General features: G+C 47.0%; 1 protein-coding gene across 4 annotated transcripts in view; it reads left to right on the forward strand.

Moving 5' to 3' along the window:
* Positions 1-22,387, forward strand: part of SH3PXD2A (SH3 and PX domains 2A) — a 269,014-nt gene that overhangs the window by 124,582 nt on the left and 122,045 nt on the right. The window contains exon 1 of one of the 4 annotated variants that reach the window (XM_030030159.1): positions 12,561-12,637. The exons of the other annotated variants lie outside the window; for them this stretch is intronic. Coding sequence (XP_029886019.1) covers positions 12,636-12,637 — 2 coding nt within the window. The 5' untranslated portion in view covers positions 12,561-12,635. Of the gene's footprint in view, positions 1-12,560; positions 12,638-22,387 lie in introns of those variants that run through there. 4 annotated transcript variants of the gene reach the window in all.

Below are 22,387 nucleotides of genomic sequence, written 5' to 3' on the forward strand. Positions count from 1 at the left end.
GGGAAAAAAAGTTAATATTTTCAAAGAATGACTTAATCACCTTCACTGAGATTTAAGTAGCTAAGGATGCAATAACCTGTTAGGGCTGAGTTTGCCAAGAGCCTTGCTTGGCTACTCCTAATTAGTCATCCAGCTCTCACTGATTTCAGTGGGAATTAGTGTAGTAGAGCACCTGTGTTTAGTTTTTCAAACGTGCCTGGTTTAGGGCTGTATTTACTAGAAATATTTGGCCTCAGCACCTAAATTTGAAATGGTGAAAATGGTTTTTCGGCTTCTAAGTCACAGATGTGCTTTACAGTATCCTGCCCATAGTGTGGGACTGCCATAAATCTGTGGCTGAAAGGTCAGGCAGCCTTGTGCCCCAGAAATAGAGGAGTGAAGTGTGGCTGATTCCCAGTTGTGCTCCCTCTGACCGGGAGAGCGGGAGCTCAGTCTCTGGGACCTGGCTGTTTTTCAGATGGGGCTCTAGATACCCCAACAGTGTATGCTGCCTTTCAGCAATGCCTATTATCATGATCTTTGGGAAGGTCTTGCTTGGAGATTGTTATCTTAAATAAACTAAGCCAATGGAGGGATGAAGGAGTCTCTAGGAATGGAAAAAAAGGAAATAACAGATGCGTTACTCGTCCTCTTCTTTAGTTACACATGGGACTTTCCCTTTTGTTTGCAACATATAAATGATTTGGGCTGGAATATCAAATGGAGGATATTGAAATTTGCTACTGGCTGCAACATTGGTGATACCAGCAAATAACTCAGCCATCCTGAGAGAAAATTTGAATCTTTTTGCTACTTATCCAGAAAATGAAAAAAGAAATTATATGTAGATAAATACCAAACAATAAACCTGGGGGAAAACAGAAACCACATTAAATGAAATAGGCTCAGCAACCACAAAAAAAAGATGTAGAAGAATGGCAGTTGGAACAGCACACGTTACTGCTGTTACTGTAGAGCAAAAGCTTTTATTCCTTGCCTTGAATATCACATTTGGGTTTGCTTGTGCTTTATAGGTCTAACTGTGAAAGGACACAGGGCCAAGAGGAGCAAAGATAGTTTAATGTACTGACGCTTGGCATTGGCGGCCAAGTGCACAGAAATAGCTTTTGCCTGGATTGGTTATGAGCGTGCTGCAGGGTTTAAAAGTGGCATGCTGTCACAGGCACAGGATGGATTAAGAATAACCAGACTTATCCAAATTCCATCAGAATGTGACCAAGATCAGAGCCTTGCCGACACGCTGCTGCTTCAGCAGTGGCCCTGGACACTGCCTTGCTGGGGCCAAACACAACGGTAATGTCAGTGCTAGTAAAAGTTTACTGTTTATGAGCACAAATTCAAGACAATTTTTCTTTTCTTTCTCTGTAGAAGAGTTGGGACCGAAGAGGTGTTTTGAAATGAAGAGATGTTGGCTTTAGAAAAGCTAAATGCCAGGCCTGTTGGCTCGAGGGCCTTTTTCCTGTCCAGTAATTTTTGTTCATATCCTAAAGGAACAATCACTGCTGATAATTTGCCAATGCCTATTTTGTAGATTAGAAAGTGATAGTTAGCTTAATGTTTAACTTAACCCATAAAATTCCTTCCTTCAGTCAATGTTGGAAGAAACATTTCTTCCAAAATCTGTCAGGAAAGCCTGTTCTGCTGGTGCTTCTATATGCAAAACCCATTAGGGAGCCAAAAGAACAAATTTATTCATCTGGCATGGGGGGAAACCTGGGCTAATGAGGCAGGATTGGAGCAGGACCAAAATAACCGGATTCAGAGGTTATCAAGCTTGATGTGAAGGATTTGGGGCACCTCTTATCCTTGAGCCTTCCCTTCTAGAAATGTTTGGCTCAGTGCCACAAGATCTTCTGAAAGTCTCAGTTTAAAGACTGGTGATGCTTGATTTGATGCCCCAGAGTAGGGGCAACTCATAGGGTTGAATCACCCATGCTGTTAAACACAAAAGAGATCTTTAGGTCCACGCGGAAGAGAAGCGTCTGGTCCTGCTGTGCTTTGTGGATAAGCCTGGAACTGAGGAGAGAAAGAGGGATGGGGACTTCCTCTTCTTATCTGGATTTCTTGTTCTCCTGAGCCCCTGCTAGCAGGTTAATTGAATGCACTGAGGTATCTGTCACCGTTGACTCATGACCTGCCAGGCAGGAGGAGATGGGGTGGAGTTTTCTTTTCACTAACATGACAGAATTGAATATAGCCTGTCTTGTCCTCTGTGTGTCACGTCTCTGAAAAACAAGAATAGGCAGCTTATGTTACAAATATAATTGTATCATGGAGAAGAATCCAGCTTGTCATTGCCATGTCTATATTTAATATGGTTGCACTATTGTTTAATGAAGATCTTTTTCCACTCTGAAGAGGAGGGCACTAGGGACAGACGTGCTCAATGGGGTGTTTGCTGCCAGAGTGATAAATTATCCCCCAGTGGCGCCTGGGGTCAGATGGGACTTTTCAGTGCTCTGCGCTTCCTATTGTTGATCGCTGTGTAATTTTGACATTGCTTATCTGGAGAGTCCCTTTATTTTTAATGCTGTTGAGGATCAGTAGCCTCACTGCTTATAAGAAGAGCTTTTTTCTCATGTACATGTGCCTAGTGCAACCCTATATGCTATTCTGAACTGGTTGCGGGCAATGTAAGACATCCCATTACATTTGATAGGGTTTTATCAGGCTGTACTATATGTTACAAGAGAAGGCATTGCTTAAAATGTGTTTTAATGGTGTTGACTACAGGCCAGGTGGAGTTGACATCTCACATTTATTTAAGGTGGAGCATTTCTGTCTAAACACTGGGAAGTAGGGGTGATATTTCCTCGGTAAACAGGACTTTGAACTCCAAGAGTCTCTGGTACTGCCTTTAGCATGCAGCAATTGCCACTGAAGAGAGAGGAGTAAGCTTTAGCAATCAGAGTGTTGAAGAACAGGTAAAGCAAGTCAGGTCTTTCTGGAGAGCCACCGCCTCCTGCTTTGAATTAGGAGGAGAGCTGGGCTTCCTTTCTGGCTTGACTGTATCATAACACCATGTTAGACAATTACTGTTTGGTGCGCCTGGCTTCACCCGTTCACCCCATGCCACCAAAGGATTTATGCTGGAAATTCATTTCATTACATACACAGGGCTTGGTGTTTCGTGTCCACAGAGTTTTGCATTCAGCTCCCAATGCTGTTGCTGTTTAAAATCTTGCTTGTAGCAAGCCTGGAAAGAAAAACCATTTGTGGCAGTAGGGAACTGTCCCCTGGAGCGCTGCACGCGTCCAAGATGATATGTTTTGCTCTGTCCTTCTGTCTCTTGAGGGATGGGGTGCCTTCTTCAGGACTTAGGATATATAAAAAATACCAGAACTCAAGTGGGTCTGGCTATAGGTGACACAATGATCTATTGGTAGATTCATTTCCACCCTTTCCGTCTTCTTGACCAGTCTGCAGCTGACTGTCTTTCATGCATGCTGTTCCCAGAAACACAAGCAGAGGATCAAATAACAACATGTTTTGACTCCAAACTCTGGAGTGACTTATCATGTTATCAAAGCTTTTGATTTAATTGAAATTTCACAGATAACCCTAGACCTGCTTTTAAGTGCAGACTCAAGTGCCAGTGGGAATTCAATTAAAACCCTCCCCCTGCCTTTTAATGCTTGCATTTTGTTTGGGAGGTTTATGGAAGGGATTTGCTACTGCTTATCTTTAGCTAGAGATGTGTGTCTAGGTTCAAAGAAACCCTTTGTCTTTGGGCGACTTTCTTTTTCCAGTTATGCCAGAATTTGATTGGAACGACCCTGCTGACAGTAATGGACTATTCAGGATTTACACTGATGTAAGGATTGCAGAATTTGTTGTGTTAAAAGTAGAATTCTTTCCTTGTTTCCATTCGCATCTCTTAAAACAATTGGCCTAAGCTCAGGAAAGATGTTCGTTTAAACAGACCTCAGATATATTCTGAATAGAGGATTGACTGTGGCTTTGCAATCCTTTAGTCTAATCTAATAAATGCTGGTTATTTGCTGGATTTTTGCAAGCTGTATTTGCTTCCCAGCTCCAAGGAGTTTTAATAGCCACTCCAGTAATGCTGACTGCAGTGCACTGTGGTGAACCTCAGAACATTGTATATGTCTGATTACATTTGCTTTCAATTACAGTCTTGTGGGTTTGAAAAATCAGAGCAGTTCAGGCTCATTTGGGAACCACCGCAAAAAATCACTAGTAACCTGAGATACCTAGTGCTTGAAACTATAAAAGAAGAAGAAAATAGGGGCCAAAAAATGTCTGGTTTGCTTTATGAGAAGAGACCCATTGCAACAGCTGTGGGGTTAGGATGGCAGGGGCACCATATCTAACAGATAAACCTTTTCCTTTCCCATCCAAGCATGCTGGGAATGAAGTGTGAATGACTCATACCAGAGACAGCGTTCATCAGAGAGTTGAAGCTGTCCTGGTTCACTAGTGAATTGGCAATGTTGCCATGTTTGCTGCTCCCTGTTGGATAGGTTGCTGGTCTCAGTTCTTTTCCTAATGATTAGAACCTCACCAATGTTGTTCTCTCTTGCTAGGGGAGCTGTAGAGTTCTTGAGGATGTTAAGATTAAATTAATCTTATTTCCATCAAAATGCAGTATTTTGTGGAGATACTGATTATCCTCTAAATCTGGCTAAAAGAGGAGCTTTCTTTTCAGGAAGACGTTGTACCAAAAATGAACCTCTTGGTTCCTGTTGAAACATGGTCCCAAAAGCCAGAATTTGGATAGTTTTCATCATCCCTACTGAGCAGCAGGATGGCTGTAGAGTGAACAGACATGTACAGAGACATCTGACAGACGGCTTTGCAGGTGACCCCTTCTGCAGTGGCGTTCAGGTCTCTGCATGGTTGGGACTTGATCTGCCGTTCGCCATGCTGCGGTGTGTCTGGTCCTGCCTACTTAATGCCTCACTCTTCCAGCGGGCAGCTCTGGGAAAGTGTCAGTCACGTGGCTGATCCCCTGCCAGCATCTGGCGAGCAAAGAAGGGGCTCAAAAACACATTAAAGAGCAAGCCCTGGTGCAACACTTGTTTGGGGCATTATGAATTTTGCTAAATAAAAGAGGAGCAGGGAGGGTTTCACTGTGAAAAAGCCCATCCACAGCGGTATGACACCAGCAAGGGCACAGTGAATTTTCACCCCAGGTGAGGAGAATGATTTCAGCTATTCTGAACTTAGGACCAGAAGGTGGGGTGTAAAGCTGTCATCAACCCCCTTAAATACAGGCAAATGCAAATAAAGTATGCAGACTGAGTAACTGGGGTAGCTTTTACTCTGTAGCGGGGACCAGTACATGTTGCCAACGTTCTACATTTCTTCCTGCAGGATGGGACATTTTAGCAATAGAGCTCCCAGATTTGGGGAGGCATGTGGGTAACAAAACTGAGCACTTTCCTTTCTGTGGTCCCAATAATAAGGTTCTTCAGCTTCCTCATAACCTCTGCAGTCCCTGTAGCCGGTAACCTGGGTGCCAAGGCGTCTTGCTGGGTCTGGATTAGTTTCTTCACCTCCATACATATCTTTACAGTGAAGCTAAGGGCCAGGGGCAGCTAGAGAAAGCTGCAAGAGTCGTTCACATCCCTGCAAACAGCTTTAAACTCTTCCAGCAAGAAGTCAGTGGAGAAGTATCTTATTGTTTGCTGGGTCGTCTCAATGCACAAAGCAGGGCTCTGTTGGACACGCACTAACAATGTTATTAATGTTCATGATGCATCGGTGTCATCCCCTGGGGGGAGGAGGAACCCCCGGCGGCTGAATTGCACAGGCCATACCAGTTAATGAGATGCTCTTCTTGCCAGGCCTGACAAATAAGCTTCTGTTAATCTTCATTGTTATCGTTCTCATGCTCATCTCTCTGTTTGGGAGGGGGTTGTTTCGTGGATGCTTGGCTGAGGGATGGCCCTAGCTAGCAAGCGGGCTCCGAAGGTGAGCTGGGACTTTAAGAAGGGGCAGACGTTGAGCAGATGAGGAGAAAGCCTTGAATCCCTTCAATAAAGTAGTATGTTGGAGTGAGTAGTTGCAAGAAGTAGGAGTTCTGCAGAGGACGGAGATAAAAGGAGGCTTTCAGGCAGGAGAGAGGATTCCTGCCTTTTCCAGATGTAGCATTTGCATTTGGAGAAGGAGAACTGCCAAAAGGCCAGGCTGATGAAGGGTGCTTTGTGGTGCTTCCAGCCTGTGAAAAAACACAGTACTTTGAAAGTTAGGTGCTTTTGGATTATTAGGCAAGGGGTGAATTGGGCATCGTAAGAGGAGTGCCTTTCCCCCTCTTCTTATGGAAGGCCGGTCTCCAGTGCATTATATAATTACTGCCTTTTTTCCTTCCTTTTTTGTCTGCTTTCCTTTAAGGCTTTTTTAAAAATACATTCTTGCCTCAATCATTCAGCATCGTCATAAATCAGAAAATTTTGTCCGTGCAGACTTATGACAAGTGTCTTACATTTAATTTTTTTGTTGACAGGCGTATAAAGTACTGAGCCCCGGTTTACTGCCCAGTAAGTCCTGATCTTTGGCAGGACAAATAATGTTTGTGAGAGAAGATTGAATTAATATCAGCAAACAGAGAATTTTTTACTTTAACAAACAAATGTTGCTTTCTGCCATGATTTTGTCTACCCTAATACGCGCTCAGAAAATCTCCAATCTTATCTCCATTTCAGATACGTTCAGTTCAGATATACTCACATGCCAGGGAACTGTATAAGTAGATGTGACTATCAGTTTAAGAGAGCACTGACCCAGAATAGACCATTTAACAGCTTGGGGCTCTAATGGTCCTTTGCAAACTTCCTGAAGAAGTTTTGCCAGTTGTGTCTGCTTCTTCTTTTAAGGCTTTATTTTCAAAACATCAAAGCAAATTCCTGATTTTGAATTAAGTAGGACACAGCCCTACAGAGACACATGTCAAAAACATTTCACCTCCAGAGTAATGCAGCTAGATAACATTAAACTTGATGTCAGCCTCATTCCGAGAGTGGCCCTCCTCCTCCAAACATTTATGCACGTGGGTAGTTTTCTACACAGTGAATACTGTATTGAATTCAACAGGAGCACACATGCACCCAAAGTTATTTGTGTGTGTATTAATGTGTATGTTTGTTTGATGGGAATGAAAAAATCTGGAGAGGGCTGGGATATAAAGGAGGTTCATTCATCAGTAACCCCCTCTGCAAATCATGTTAATTCTTCTGTCTTGCCTGGAGATGGACATGTATGGAGTACGTGCACACAGGCTTTGGGGCCAACACAACAAATTTAACCTGAATTAACTCACCAGCTTTCAAGGGATGAGGGTAGGTAATACCTATTCTGGGAGACTCCTAAACACAGACATCACACAGCAAAACCAGCAGAGAGGCTCAACTGACCTGAACATTTAGAGGTTTTATATAGCAGATAATTTGTGTGTGCCCTGAATGCTCTTTTTATGCATTTATTTTTACTAATGTTTCATAAAGAAAACCAAAAAGGGCTTGAAAGCAATTAGGTATGTATCTTCATCTGTGTCTTTGAGAGGACCTTTTAATTGTGTAGCTGTAAAATCAATGGAGCACCAATACAGTCTCCACAAGGGAATGCAGCTGCTCTGAGACAAAGCAGTAAGCAAAACAACAAGGCTATGCAGAATACCTTTCTGTAGCTGTAGTTGCTGTAAAATCCTGTCAGATACCATTTTCACTGTGGTTTGTTTCACTTCAGCTAGCGCTTGCTCCGTGATCAGAGGGAATTCACCCATCAAACAGGGTTTGGCAGGTCTTACTCCAGTATAAAGGGCTAGGTCATTGTAAGTTGTCTAGTGTGTGTTGTAGGCAATTGACTTATTGTCTCCTATTTTACATACATACATAAATCTTTTACTGGACATTTTAAAATTGTGCTTTGTTCTTATCTCTTGCTTTCTTTTCGCTCTCTTACCATCCCTGACTGCATCAGCTTCTCTGCCTCATATTGACATATTTTTTCTTGTGTCATTTTTTAACTGTCTCTGGGTTTTTTCATTATCCTTACATCCCTTGGATATTGTTCTCTTCCTTCTCAGTATATTCTGTCCTGCTTCCCCCAGCATTGCTACACTCATTTCTATTTGTCCCACTGGTACTCTGTATGTTGGGTTTATTTGCTCTCTGATGTATTTCTTTCATCACTTTCTCTCCTTCCCATATCTTTTCATCCCCAATCCCACATAAGAGATAACAGAGGGATGATAGGAGTGTCCCAAACACAGGCGAGAACCTGAGGCCGAGGATAAGCGTGCCCTCGCTGCCTTGCAGAAGTTACCTGGTTGCTGGATATGCTGCTAGCGTAGACTACAGCCAGGACAAGCCAGTCTGGCGCCATAACAGAAACTGGGAGTAAACCGTGTGCCACACATGTGTCGTGCCTGGGACAAGGGTCTACCCTCACCTGTGTTAGTGGCCTTGATAACTAACCCTCAGCAGTATGGAGAAACCTGCTCTTTTGCCCCACTAAAGGCAACTCCTTTCAGGAGAAGTGATGGCAACCTAATTTGGCAGAAGTAAAATCATCAAGGTCTTGTGCTGCTTTGTAACCTGTAATTTTTGTAGAAGTTGTCTCTGTGGTCTGCCAAACAGAAATTCGTCATCTCTGGCCTGAAGTTACTGGGTAATTAATCTTCTATGGTGGATAAGGCAGGCTGGGTTTTTCGGTCTGCAGGCATGGAGAGCTATGAGCTAACCCGCAGCACTGCTGAACCTTTTCTCTCTCCCCTACTTCTTCATTTTCCCATGACCTTAGGAAAAAAAAAAAATCCACACTTCATAGGTCTTTTTTTTTTTTTTCTAAATCACACTTTATGGAACACAGTTTTAATACTGTACAGTGCGTGTTTAATGATGTCCATATGGGTTTGTGGGTACAGGAATTAAATACATAACGGTTCACGATGACATAACACGGAAATGCAACTCCCGCAGTGCTGGTGTGTAGGCTGTAAAGGGTTATTAATAAAAATGAAGGTTTTAAATAGAAAACAAGCTTAGCAGCACCGTTTTGGCCTCAAGCCCATCTCTGAGTGATGGAAAAAAAAGAGGCTGGAATATATGGTCTTTCCTCAATACATGAAAATAAATACATTTTACCACCATCCCCTGCTAAATGTTTCAGAGAGAAAGCTGCAGGCCTGATGCATGGCATCTCTCTTCAATCAGAGCCTGAGATCAGGGAGGTCTGGAGGGGATATTTCAGCAGGGTGCAGAACACTTCAAACAAATACTAAGGGGGAGATTGATGCCTTAGATTATTAAAATGGGGTATGGCCACAATGTTTTGATTGGCAAAACCTTTCAACAGTCGGACATTAGTGTTTCAGAAGAGCAAACCGCTCTGTTTGTGGGTGAGCCAGGAAAATAACAACTCACACAGTTTGGGGGAATGACCTCAAGGAAATCCCATCCCATCTTGTAACCAGAGTTGCTGCATCAGTAAGCCAAGGAAATTACATAATGCGCCTATTAATATTATAGACAAACAAAAGCAAGTTTACTTTTCTGTGTTCAGCCTTGTCCAATCTGCAGTTGCCCCAAACCTTTTGTTTTAAGTCTTCAGAATGAATGAGACAGCAGTGGATGATGCGCTGACCGTCTCCCTCTGAAGATGCTGTGTCTGAGACATCTCTCACTGATTTCCCACCAGTTGTTAGTGACAGTATGGGCAGCACCAGCACAAATTGAATGTAGTCCTTCTCTCAGCTCGTTCCTTACCCAACGTTTTTGCTGGAGTTTGAGATGGTCCCAGAGAAGAAGATGTAGATCTAAATGCACCCGAACTAACTCTAGAGTCCGTGGCTTGGGATGTTCCACGTTGCGGACATGTATAAATTACCTCCAGGCTGTAGTCCAGGACAAGGTTAATGCTTCACAGCAGTTGCATGAGGGTCAGGGCGTCCAGTACCAAAAGTGATCCTGAGCTGGTTTCCGTGTTGTGAAATCCCAGTACTCCCAGCTGTGTCCACCTGCTCCTTCTGCATCCCTGCTCTGTCTGCTCACATCCTTCAGCTCCAGCACTCACCTCAGCCCATCCTTGCACCTCTGGATCCCGGCCAACAGCTTTCCCCAGCAGACGGGCATGGAGGATGCAGTGGGAATGCAGGAGGAATAAGACTTTCCTGCTTTATCCAGTGCTGTCTGGGGCAAATTCCTACCATCTGCTAGTTCCTTGGTGCCTCCAACTGTTGTTCCTTGCGAGACACAGTTGTTGTTAGCTCAGTGGCTTCTGTCCAACCACCAGATACTTCAGCAGATGAGAACTCGAACCATTGTGTGGAATTGTAATTCATGCTGAATACATGGCATCACGTTTTTTTCCCCACCTGACCGTAGCCAGGACAGTGAACAAAAATGTGGGAACGTGGGACAAAATACTCTTCCTGTGCGCCCGGTCCTGTGCTGCTGTTCACTCTTCAAACTCCTGGCTCGAAACCAAGATCCTCCTCTAAAAATTGGTTAGAAAAACTAATCCCTGCTCATGTTCTGCTGGAGAGATGGCTCTTCCACCCCTGCTCCCATACTCTGGGTCATCTCAGGTACACCTGAAGCTTTTGGAAAATGATATTATGTCTATTTTTCCAAATTTCTTTGTGCTGACAGATGTCAGTTGTTTGTCTTCTGAAACTGGTCTTTTCAAAAATGGGTATTATGTCCCTTTAAATAGCACAAACCACAGGGGAATGAGATTATTTTTGTCCCTAGCTGCCCATAATCTATCTTTTTTCTTTTTTTAGTGAAACCAAAATCTTCCCAGGGATTGTTCCTAAGAATAATACTGAAAAGAAAGCATCATGTGAATCGTACAGTAGTAGTAATGGCAATAGTACTGCATTGCCCTTCTGTAGAGCTACCTCACCATAGACCTCGAGGTACAGCCCAAACATAAACCTGCTCTCAGCTTGACTGTGAAATACAGGTTTTATTTTAGAACCAGGGAAGCAAAAGTACAAAAGTGGTTTTGAAAGTCACCAAGGCTGGAACAGGAGCCAGAAGGTCTGAATTGTAGCTTCATGTTGTGACTCAGCATACATTCCGTTATTTGCATTTGCGAACACCACTAGCACACCAACAGTTTGTCTCGCTGATATACAACTCCCCAGATCTGCAGGAGTGGGTCAACTTCCATATCAATTTTTGGAAAATGCTATATTTGAGGAAAATGCTGCAAAGAAACATTGAACTGGTTTGCCCTAGGTTACAGTGGGTCTAGGATTCAGGATGCCCTTAAATTCTCAGCTTCAACCACTGGCCCCCCAGTCCTCCAAAGGAACACACACTCATCCCTTGCTTGTAAGCATGTGAGGGGGGATCTTTAGCTCAAGATCGACCTCACCCTGTTGTCTTCCTACCCCAAACTGTGGTGAATTACCTCATCTGAAGTCACTCTTCTGAGATGAACAGCAGATACCTGTGCAGAAGAGATGCAAAGACCAGTCCACGCTTCTTCATACTCTGGGACAGCATGGAGAGCAGGGTGGGCTGTAGCCATGATGTGGATGAAGCAGCCGCTTTCATGCACAGACTCTGCCCTATGGCAGTTCTGGAAAGGGTCAGTGTGAGCATGGAGGAAGGGAGGAGGGCGGACGGTTTCCTGGGTCTCCTCTTCTTCCTCGATCAAATCTCCGTGAGTACTGGGAGCACAGTCTGCTGTAGAAGAATGAATTGCTCAGGAGCCTACGCTCTGTTTCAGCTCCTGGCACATCAGTCCATTTGGGGCTGCAGGCTCAGATCCCTGTGACACTTGGCCAGATTATTCCATCTGCAAGTCCTTGTCCAGAGTCAGCCCTGGGTGTCTCTTGATGTCCTCTGCTTGCCGCTTTGGCTGCCTCCTCCACCGTTTGTCCTCCGTGTCCTTTACTGTGGCGCTTGCTGATGGTAGCTTGTGTTGGAGATGCCCCCAGCCCCATGGGGCTGTTTGTGCAGGGAGGTTTGGCTGGGGCCATTCGAGCAGTCAGGCAGCTGTGTAGTTTGGAACTTGAGCAGAGCTTTCCTGGTCCGAGTTACCTTCCCAAGCGTGTGGAAAAGGGACGTGTCAAAAGTGCATTGCCCTTCCCACTGGCTTTGTTCTCTCCCTGCCTGTCCCGTCCTGTGTTTCTCATCCCTAACTCTTGTGCCTGTTGACTTGTGAGCTAACACGAGCACATCTGCCTTGGACAGACCTTTAACTGCCTGACCTCCCCCTCAGGAGCTACTAAGACTTTCCATTGGCGTGTGCTCCGTTACCCACGCCATCCTGGCCCTTGCTTCAATGCATCTTTTCCTCCCGCAGGACCCTTTACTACTCTGTGCCTCCTCACTAGATTTTGCGGTCACCAAATGTGTGGTCTTTGCAGCAATTCGTACTGTGCTGCAATCTGACTGGAGGCCCGCTGCTCTGTCCTCCACTGTGGCCACTGGTGCTGAAGATAGACCTTGTCCTATGCAAAGCTGTCCCTGAGCGTGCCCGTGCCAGTGGGTGAGAGAATGCGCCCTTGCATGTAGCTTTTGTTCTCAGTGCACAACCCACCTCCCGGAGCAGCAGATAAACACAAACAGCCTTTTTCTGCGGTTTAATAAGCAAAGCGGAGCAGTGCTTCTGAGCCGGTTCCTTACCAGCAAGGGCATCTTCAAGTCCTGAGCCTCATGTAAGTAAATCTGTCGTCACGCTTTAGTCTTTCTTTTGTATAACTTTATGTAACAGCTCGTCTTAAACTTGTAAAAACATTTTCTGGGAAATTATGCGTGGGAGGTGGGCAGCTCCTTCCATGTATTGCCAGCTAATCCATAATACTCTCCTTTATCATAACAAATGAGGCAGGTTTCTCAAAAGCAGTATCTTGTGCTTTTCTTTTATCTCTTTTCTTTTTGCTTTAAGTCTGGAGATGGGAGTTCTGCCCTGGATGCGTCTTAGAGCACAAAACGTGGAGCCAGGACTCCTGGCTTCTGTCTTGAGCACTGGATGCTCATGGCTGTACTAAATCCTGCTTGTGCAGTGTCTCTGTGATCTGGAAGGGGCTGTAGGTATGTGAAATACTGTGTTTAGCCATAAATGTTATTAAATGTAGAGGAGGACAAAAAATGTGTCACAAAATGCCCAAGAAACCAGGAAACTGGAATTCTTTGAACTGTTCTTCACCTTGGGAAACAGAGGAACTTTTACATCCCACCAGTGCCTTGATGTCCCACTATTCCAAAGTACTTTGTACAAATGAAAGCTCAAGGTTTTTGCGGATTCTTGGGTCAAAATGTTTTGCACCTCCTGGGATCCGTCATCATTTCACACCTCTTCTCTTCTGTCGAGCCATCACGCCCCCTCCTCCAGCCTGGTAGGTGGCACAGGAGATACTATATCATCCCTGTGGAGGAAAATTAGCACAGAAGTATCTTGGAATTTGGCAAAGCACAGCGCTCTCTCTGCAGCAGGGCTCATCTCCCCTTCAATGGAAATTAAGTGTCTAAATCTTTGCGTCTTTCCCTCTTTCTCAGTTTTACTGTGTGCTCTGGGGTGAAATTTTGTCGTGCTACATTTATTTCTCCTTGCCAAGACCTTCTTTATGGCCTTGATTTAAACTAAGTCCAATCAAACACAGTGGAAGGCTGTCATATTCCAGTGCTGGGGATGGGCTTTGGGGGCTGTTCATCTTTTTTCCAAGGATAACAGCGCATTCATGTTTGTGTTGTGTGTATGTCTTGGGCTTACACAAAAACTTAAGGATCTGATTCTGGTGGGTTATGCTGGCAGGTATCCAAACCCCGTAAATCTGGTCACTGTGCTTTTCCAAATGTTTATTGTGCTGTTTAAGCTTTTATGGGCTCTTGTGCGTATTACATATGGTCTGAATAAACGTAACGCAGTATTACTGTGCTTAGCTGAGATGCAGAAGAGCCTCCAAGTGGATCATTAGAGTGGGGGCAGCCATTGCCAGCATTTGGAGATGAGTTTCTTGGTTGAGCTTTCCAGGGTTTGTGGCTTCAGCCCTGTTCTGTTGGGTTTTAAATGCCACTTGATCTGAGGTCACAGGGGTGGAAATAAGAAGCAAAGAGTTGCAATTTCTTGGATTCAGTCCAGGATTCTTGCAGCAAATCTCCCCTTGCTGAAACTCTAATAAAAAGGACTAGATTTTGCATGTAGTTTTCCCTCTGTGCTGCTGCTGTGGCAAGGTCTGCTCTGATGCCAGTGGGACTGAGGAGAAGTCTTTAAGGAATTAGTGGATGCATAGCAGGGCAAAAGTCACCCGCATTGCTCTAAGTGAGGAAACACCTACAGACTCCAGCTAAGAACCAAGGCTGCATTGCTCCTTCAGACAGATGGCAAAAAGGATACTCCCTGCCCCTCCGAGCCTACAGCTCCTCTTTGATCCTGGAGATCAAACATGAGCCAGCCAGACTGAGCCAGCCAGACTCCAGCTGGTGGGAGCAGGGGCAGAAACAGGCGTATACAGGACTTGTGTTTGAGGGACGGCGGTGTGAAAGTGGTACCTGGCCCAGGCAACCTCTCCCTCTTGTGTCATAGCCCCAGCAGCATGCAAGGAGCGTGTATGCCGCTGGGAGAGTGCTGCGGCGCTGCTGCTTCGCATCCTTGCTCTCTTCTGTCCCAACTGCAGAGAAAAACCAGTCAGGCTGTAGCCAGCCCTAACAGCTGTAAAAGCAGCCAAGCCAAGAGCTTGGGACCTTCAGAGAATGTCCTGCAGTTCAGCTATGGGCTTTCCTTCACTTGGCCAGTTGGCCTTCTGCTCCAAGCTCTCCTTCTAGCACTGTCACTTCACTTCCACCACTAACCACACTGGCCCCAGAAAAATATGGGCTTGCAGCTGAGCTTGCTGCCAACACTGGCTTTCTTCAGCTTGGGCTTTCTGCTCCCTCGCCCCTGCCCTGTCTCGCTATTCAGATTGCAAGTTTTGGGGTAGAAACAAGCAGGTTTGTGTTTCTTCAGCAGACATACAGGCCCCGTTTGGGTTGGCCATTAGGGCCAATGTAACATATACCATCAATAATTGCTCTCTGCTGGGGGACATGCTGAAACAGCGGAGGCTTCACAGAGGCACGGGAGAGGGATGGAGGAGGCAGATGGAGATGGGACCGAGAGGAAGGGGTGGAGGGCCAGAAGCACTGGGAATCTGAGCCGGTCCTTTGCCTCTGGAGAGCTGAATTTGACACTGCAAAATCTGTTCTGATTGCTTTTTATTTCTTAGGGTTTTTTTTATTGAGACTAAAATTCAGATACCCTCTCTGTGTCAGCTCAAATGTTGCACCAGTGGAAAAATAGCTAAAAAAGAAAGAAGTGGAGAAAATGTGCATTTGCAGCCAGAGCTACAGTGCTCCTGACTAGAAATGGATGGTTTTCTCTTCCTTCCCTGTTGCATCAGGCTGTGGATTAAAATGTGGGTTACTGCTGGCTATGCTGAGATAGGAGCAAAACCTCAGGTAACTACTGCGACTACATTTAGAGAATTCCTTTTGCTAGGCACCTGATGTTGGATGCTGTGTTGGGGGGGGGAAGGAGTGACAGCGCGTACTGCAACCCACTTGGTTGTGGAAGTGTTAATGTTTTAGACCCTGATCCTCAGGAGCATGGGGACACTGAATGATATCACAGTGTTTTGACACCTAAAAGAAGCAGAGGAAGGAAAGAGGGCATCTGTTGGGCTTGACAGAAACTTTTGAACCATTTTTCTCCAGATAGAGGTTTTTCCTATGTCCTCTAAAACATGAATACATTTGCTGCAAGGTCATTTATGGAAGAAATCTCTTCTGCTGCACTCTCCTCTCTTTGACCTTGAGGCTATTAACATCTCTTGGGTCAAACAGACACAGGGAAAGGATAAATGGAAACAATGGGTAGCATTAACCCTCTGGTTGTGATGGGCTACAGCTTGCAAGATACCGACAGCTTCACTTTGCCCTGGCTAGTTGAATTGGGGAAATAATAATAGGAAATAATAGGAAATAATAATTCTGGCATGCAAATGGCTTGCCAAACCCAGCGTGCACCTGAAATTCTCCCTGTGCCATGCTGCAAGGACTTTTCTCAGGCTGCAGTGAGGGAGAGACTGTGAACCACCTTCCCACAGGGCGCCAGCAAAGTCCAGCACTCGGGGAAGATCCTGCAACAAACTCTTGGTTCTTGCTGCAAGGGCGGCCATGTGGTGTTTGGCACAGCGAGCAACCTCTTAGGGGTTGTATAACATTATAGGGCAGACACCACGTGTGGTAACGCTGTTGATGTCAGCTGAGTTACCCTGGGGATACATCAGTCCTTAGGTTTTTTTGGAGGTATGAGGTGGGGCAGTTTATTACTCAGCTTTTCACCATGCTGCGTCGCACATCCTGCTTTCCGCTGCTGCACTTCTGTTGTTGGTGGTACTGCTTTGACCTGCAGGAAGGGTTTGAACCTGCCTGTGCAGAGCTCACAGAAACAGAGGCGTTGCAAAGTGCTGACTCGGCAGCTCAGAAACCTCCTCCCTCCCCTTGCTCAGCCCCGTGACTCCTCAGGAGGCTGTTCCCATTAAAAGCCATGATGCTACTTCCATCTCCGTGTGCAGCTGCTCCCCAAAACCTGTGGTTGACCCTGCTTTTTCTGGAAGGGAAAAAATAATGGTGACCGTGAGCAGAGAGACTGAGGTGAACGTTATCTGAATCTGAGATGGGCTCAGGATGTGGGATCGCAGCAGCAGGTTTTGCCACCGGAGCTGATATTTGAAAACAGGTTTTAGGGAGACCCATTTATTGGATTGACTGTTCCCAGGTTTGGAGAGACAGTAGTTTTAAAAATGGAGAGCAAATCCCAGAGTCCTGGAGTGTTGCAGCCACTTGATCAACTACTATACGAAGGTGTTTAAAAGTGTGTTGCTAATGGGAAATGCTACCCAGGGTTTCTTCGCTTCAGGATGTAAGGCCTGAATAGAGCCCGGGGTGTGTGACAGCACACAGAGCTGGGGGACACCTTGAACAAATTCAGTATTTTAAATATCTGGGACTTGCCTATCTGTAAAAATAAGGGAATTGGCTAAATTCATCCAACTTTCCTGAAAATAATGGGCTTTACTGGGAGCCCACCTAGCTATTTGGCTCCCTCAGGGCTTGGAGGTTCTGGCAGGGGAAGTGCCGAATGTGTGGAAAGGGCCATTATTGTCATACGGTTTGTTGGCAACTTCCTTTCACCTGCAATATGCGTCCATGCCGATCATCAGTGCTGCCGAGTAGGCACCGTACTTATGTCTCGAGCGTGTCTGAGAGTAGGGGAGTAGGTGGTGGAGAAGGGGCACAGAGAGGGCTTTTTGCTGGAATAACCCACCAGCTTCCCTTCCTCTGCCCCTTCATCAAACAGCCTCGGTGTGTGATGCTGAAACCTGAAGCCGGGAGGGACGTGCTGCTGTTTCAGCCCCTTGGGTTCCCATCAGTCCCGCGTGAAGGCAGGAGCGAGGGCAGAGGGTCTGAATGCGAGCATGTAGTGTGTTCCCTTAAGCTGTTTCCAGTTGCTCTTGGGCTGCTTAAAGTCATGTATCCTTTTGTTATCATTTGAAGAGGTTCATCCCCAGCCACTTGTTTCTGCCCGCTTCTTCCTCCTCCTCACTGGGGTTTCTCCGCCGGCTGCCCACATGAGAAGGAATGGAAATGTTAATTTTCTGCTCTGCAGTGCGGAGAGGACAGGAGGGAGCAGCAGGAGATGCAGAAGATCCACTTTGCAAGGAGGTGTGCTTGGAGAGGAGCTCTTGAAGTGGAGAGAAGCTGTTTTTGCCAGCAGAGTCCTTCTGTGTAAAGCGCGGGTGGCTCCGGGGCTCCCACCTCTTCCCCTCTCGCGCTGGATGTTGAATCAGCTGTTTGTGTGGCCCCATGCAGCTCAGGGGACAAACCCTCTGGCAGAAGGGTGGGGAAAGGCAACAAATAAAGGATTTATAGTGGGGATGGTTGGTTTGTTTGCAAACAGCCTGCTGCAGGCTTGTGCTCGCAAGGCAAACCAAACCACCAGAGCTGCTCTTAGGCTTTCCTTCCTGTAAGCGCTTTGCTGGCTGGTCCTGCCGCAGGTGTCCGGGGCCAACTGGGGAGAGGGTGGCAGGGGTGGCCTGTTCCTGCGTGCCTCCTTCGTCTGCACGTCTCAGGCTGCAACCTCTCCAACCTGCAGGGAGAGGGGAGGGAGGTGGGAAATGGGGTGACAGGAACAAACTTCCTGCAGCGGAACCGAGCGTGAGGGCTGGTAGTTATCACAAGACAACAGCCCTGATGGGGGCAACCGGAGAGGAGCCCGTCCCGCTTTCCCGAGCCCCCTGCCCTGCTCGCCCTGCAGCTCACCCGCAGCACAGAAGCCTCGCTGACTCCAGCATGCGGCCCTGCCAACTTTGCCTGCAGATACCCACGCATCCCAGAAAGACAAGGGCTCACGGCTTGGCAGCGCTGAGGGAAATGCCATCCAAGCCACGAGAGGGAGAGGCAAGTTAGCACCGGGTTGCCTGGGAGTGTGGCTGCCTGTGGAGTGGCTCCCGCTGCTGCAGGTATTGTGTTGGGAAAGCTGAGCCGTGCCCACTGGGGAGCTCGTTGAGCTGCGTGTGCTATGGTGAGGAGCTTTGCCTCCTGCATGGGCTCCATCCGCTGTGCAGTGGCCAGGTTTCGGCTCGTGGCAGCTTCTTGGGCAGGACCCTGCTCTCCGCTGAAAACCAGAGGCCAAGGCGTATAGGGCTGACCCTATCCAAATTTTGTCTCAACACATTTCAGTCCTCATTCATGTCTCCACTGTGAGGTGGAAGAGGATGGGAGAGTATGCATGTGTCCTTTCATTCCCCCTGCCTCAGGGGCAGGTTACACAGGAGCTGGGAAGCAAATTGGGCTGGGCTGGGCTGGGCTGGGCTGGAAGGTCCCACTGAAGACAGAGCAGTTCCTGCATTGCTTGGTCCTGTGTTGCTAGTCTAGGGATGGACCCCCAAAAGCCGCCTTAGCTCTAAAGCAATGGGTTGTCCATAGGTCTTCTCCTCTGAACCTTGCTGGCTGAAGATGGCTCTTGAATCCAAGGTCTGTAACATTTACTGAACTAATCCCACTTGAAGGCAAATGCCATGATATCTAATGTGACTTGGCTGCTGCCGCTGCGTCGCTCCTTGGTGAACACCTTGTCTCTTCTGTTGCCTTTTTTTTATTGTCCTCTCATTCCAACAGTTATTCTTGTCAGTGGTGACACAACTCATTTGGTCTCCCATCAGATCCAATGTAGGACCACCCATGGGCACTGCTTATCAGCCTGAGGTGTGGGTGGGCCAAGGTGTCCTCCAGGAGCAGTGTCAGGACAGGGCTGATCTCAGGAGCGCTGCTGCAGGGAGGACTCGTGAGGAGAGCAGCATGAAGATCAAGAGGGTGAAGGCTGTGTTCTTGGAGACCGGGTGCCAGGGGACGAATTGGACCCTTTATGCTGGCAGGAGGACTCACCAATAGGGAGGGAACAGCTTCCTTTCCCAACCTTGCACAAGCTCTTTCAGTGTGTCCTGTCCTTCATTCTTGCAGACCACTTTGAGACTGTGGTGAAATTGAGTTGGTGTCTAGTGTCTCCCTCCCATCTCTGGCATCTGTTTTTCAAAGAGCTTCCCCTGGGAGAGGCCACTTCACTCTGACATCCTGTTCTTCACTAGCACGGGCTGGCACAGCAAACCAAGCTCCCAGTGGGGCTGGCAGGACTTCACCTGCCCCGTGTCCTTCCCTTCCCAGAAAGCCAGGAGAGGGACTTCTCAGCACGCTTCATTGTGCTGGAAGGCAGCCAGGGACGTTAACGGGCACGTCCGCCCTCTGTCCACAAAATGCTCCGTCTTCAACATTGCCCTGGAGGGCAGAGATTTCTGGCTGGTTTTCACACAAAACTTATCTGAAAGTCCTTTATGTGTCAAAAGCTAACTGATGCAGGGAATAATATTTTGCTCTTGTGTGCATGTGTATGTAAGTGTAGATACGTACAGTCCTTCCACCACAGCCGTAGCTCACCATCTTATATCTGACTTTCTATTTAAAAATGAATGGCAATGCTCGCACTTCATGGGCAACCTGCAGATCAGCCTGGCAAAAAACCCCACCAACAAGACATGCAAACTTAAAATTTTTAAGGTTTGCACTTGGTCTATTTTGCAGAACTCTTCCACCCTTGCAAAGCCATATTTGTTGCATAGCTTGTTGCAGCCTGTATAAATAGCTCCACTTGACGACAAGGGGTTGGGCATGGGAAGGCCCTGTGTTACGGGCTCTGCAGGCAGCTACTGCCACGTCGTGGGGAGATGATGCTTTACATGCATTTACCGTGCAGCAAAAGGCACAGGCTGAGCCGGAAAAAAAAGTCTTTGGTTTGTGTGGATATTGGACACGGTGGCGTGTGTTCTGCTCTCTCCAGGGATGTGCCCTGCCTCACCCCCTTGCCATGGTCATCTGGCGAAGCTGACTTTCTCTTGGCTCTTGCATCTTAGAGAGTAGGAATTCCTCTAGACAGAAGTGGGAGCGCTGTGACATGTTGCTATGAACAGATATGAAATAGCTTTTCCACCTGGCTTCTTATTAGGTGTTACAGCCCTATCTTTTTCCGTTGGTCTTATGATAGTAATTTTTTTGTATTTAATAATATTGCATCTAAGACTTGACGAGGGAATGGGAAAGAAGCAGACTTGCAGTCTTGGACATTAATACTAACAACCCCAGAACCACACCTGGATCAGACATTTGTAAGCATATGGAAGAGATTGAAGATTATCTAATTGTCTCTTTAATACTCAGTACTGGACTGAATCATCTCCCCGGGCCTGGGAAGCTGTGCTGATCACCAGGGTCTCCTTGCTCCCGCTCCACTAAGCTAGAGAGCCGACTTGGAAAGGGAAACCTTTCTCATCCCCAGCTTTGGCTGTGCCGGGGCACTCGGCGGGGTTTCAGTGTGGAAGGTGTCACTGACTTGTTCGTGTTTTTGGCTGTGAAAGTCAAAGCGACAGCTCTTCTTATGGCCAGATTTTGTGCATGATCCTGTTAGGGGAGTTCTCAGCACCTAATCTGGGTGTTTGCTGTCGTCCAAATAGTATTGCCAGTGCATTGCATGTGCAGCCTGACACACTGTACATTAATCCAGGTTTTGGCTTGCTTGCTTGACCCAGGAAGGATTAAACCCCACCCCACATCTGCTGAGGCTCCCTTGGGCTGCTGCTTAATCACACTGATGCTCCTTAGCAAAGCTCAGAGAAGGTCTTTCCCTCCACAGCTTCACAGGCACAGCTCTTCCCTAGCTGGCAGGGACTGCTCCTGCTTGTCCTGTATGCTTCCCATCCATCCATCCATCTGTCCATCCATTCATCCATCCATCCCTCCCCAGCACAGTGGTATCTGCAGACTGCATACAGTTCTTACAGGAATCTGGCAGGCAGCAGCTGATAACCTCTTAGCTAGGCTGAGTTATTCCCTGCCAGGCCCTGCTCCTGCCTTGCAGTAAGACGAACAGCTGTCCACGTTGCTCCTTTTAACCCGTAGCAGGGAGCAGGTTGGAACCACAAAGCCTTTGAAAAATGATGGAACAAGGACAAATTTCCAATCAAAGCCCTCCAAATGCTGCTCTGAAGGAAAATTGCTCTTCATTTGCGGGTGAAATGGAAGACTCAGTGCAAGGGCAGCAGTGGTGCAGAATAAAGATTTAAGTGATCAAGTAAAGGAAAGAATGACTGCTCCTGGGGAAAGGGGAGAGGGGCCTGGGACCTCTTTAACCTGATTTAATCAAGCAACTTCTGATGTTTTACAATTGCAAGCAACCGTCTGACCCAGAGCTGGGCAATTTGCAAGCCACAGAGTTATGAACTGTTGGTAAAATGGTCTTAAGAGGAAAATACATTTGCAATTATGAACTGAAAAACCTGAGCAACAGTTCTTGAGGTTTTAGAGCCACGTCTAGCTGCTGTTGGGACAGTTGGGGTCTCTGCCCTTCTCAAGGCCTCCCACCGGTCAGCAGCACCCAGAGCAGTTCCCGGCCGAGCCCCCTGCCTTGGCCACAGGGTGCCTCCTCACAGGAGAGGAGCTGGGGCTGCAGGTCCTGGGCAAGGGGCGTCCTTACCCCGCGCAGGTGGGTCAGTGACCTGGGAAGGGAAGAGAAGCCGGGAACAGCCCCCAGCAGTGGAGATGCTGACCCAGCCTGCGGTGCTAAGGGCTGACCAGGCTCTGGTTTGAGCCAGCTGCCTGTGGTCCCCTGCGCCTCAGAAGTGAAATTTCCTCGAAGCTTCTGAGAAGAGGCACCAGTCTCAGTCCAGTTATGTGAATCCATTAAATTTGTACTCACTGGTTTGTTCTCAGAAGTGCCGAGCATTCCCAGCTGTGGCAGGGGCTCCCCTTGTTGCAGTGCCAGCTTCAAATGGGATGTGCCTGGGCTAATTGTTTCTGGATTTGGCCAAATGGAGTTTCCT

Source organism: Aquila chrysaetos, chromosome 11, assembly GCF_900496995.4.
Source record: "Aquila chrysaetos chrysaetos chromosome 11, bAquChr1.4, whole genome shotgun sequence".
Taxonomy (NCBI): domain Eukaryota; kingdom Metazoa; phylum Chordata; class Aves; order Accipitriformes; family Accipitridae; genus Aquila; species Aquila chrysaetos.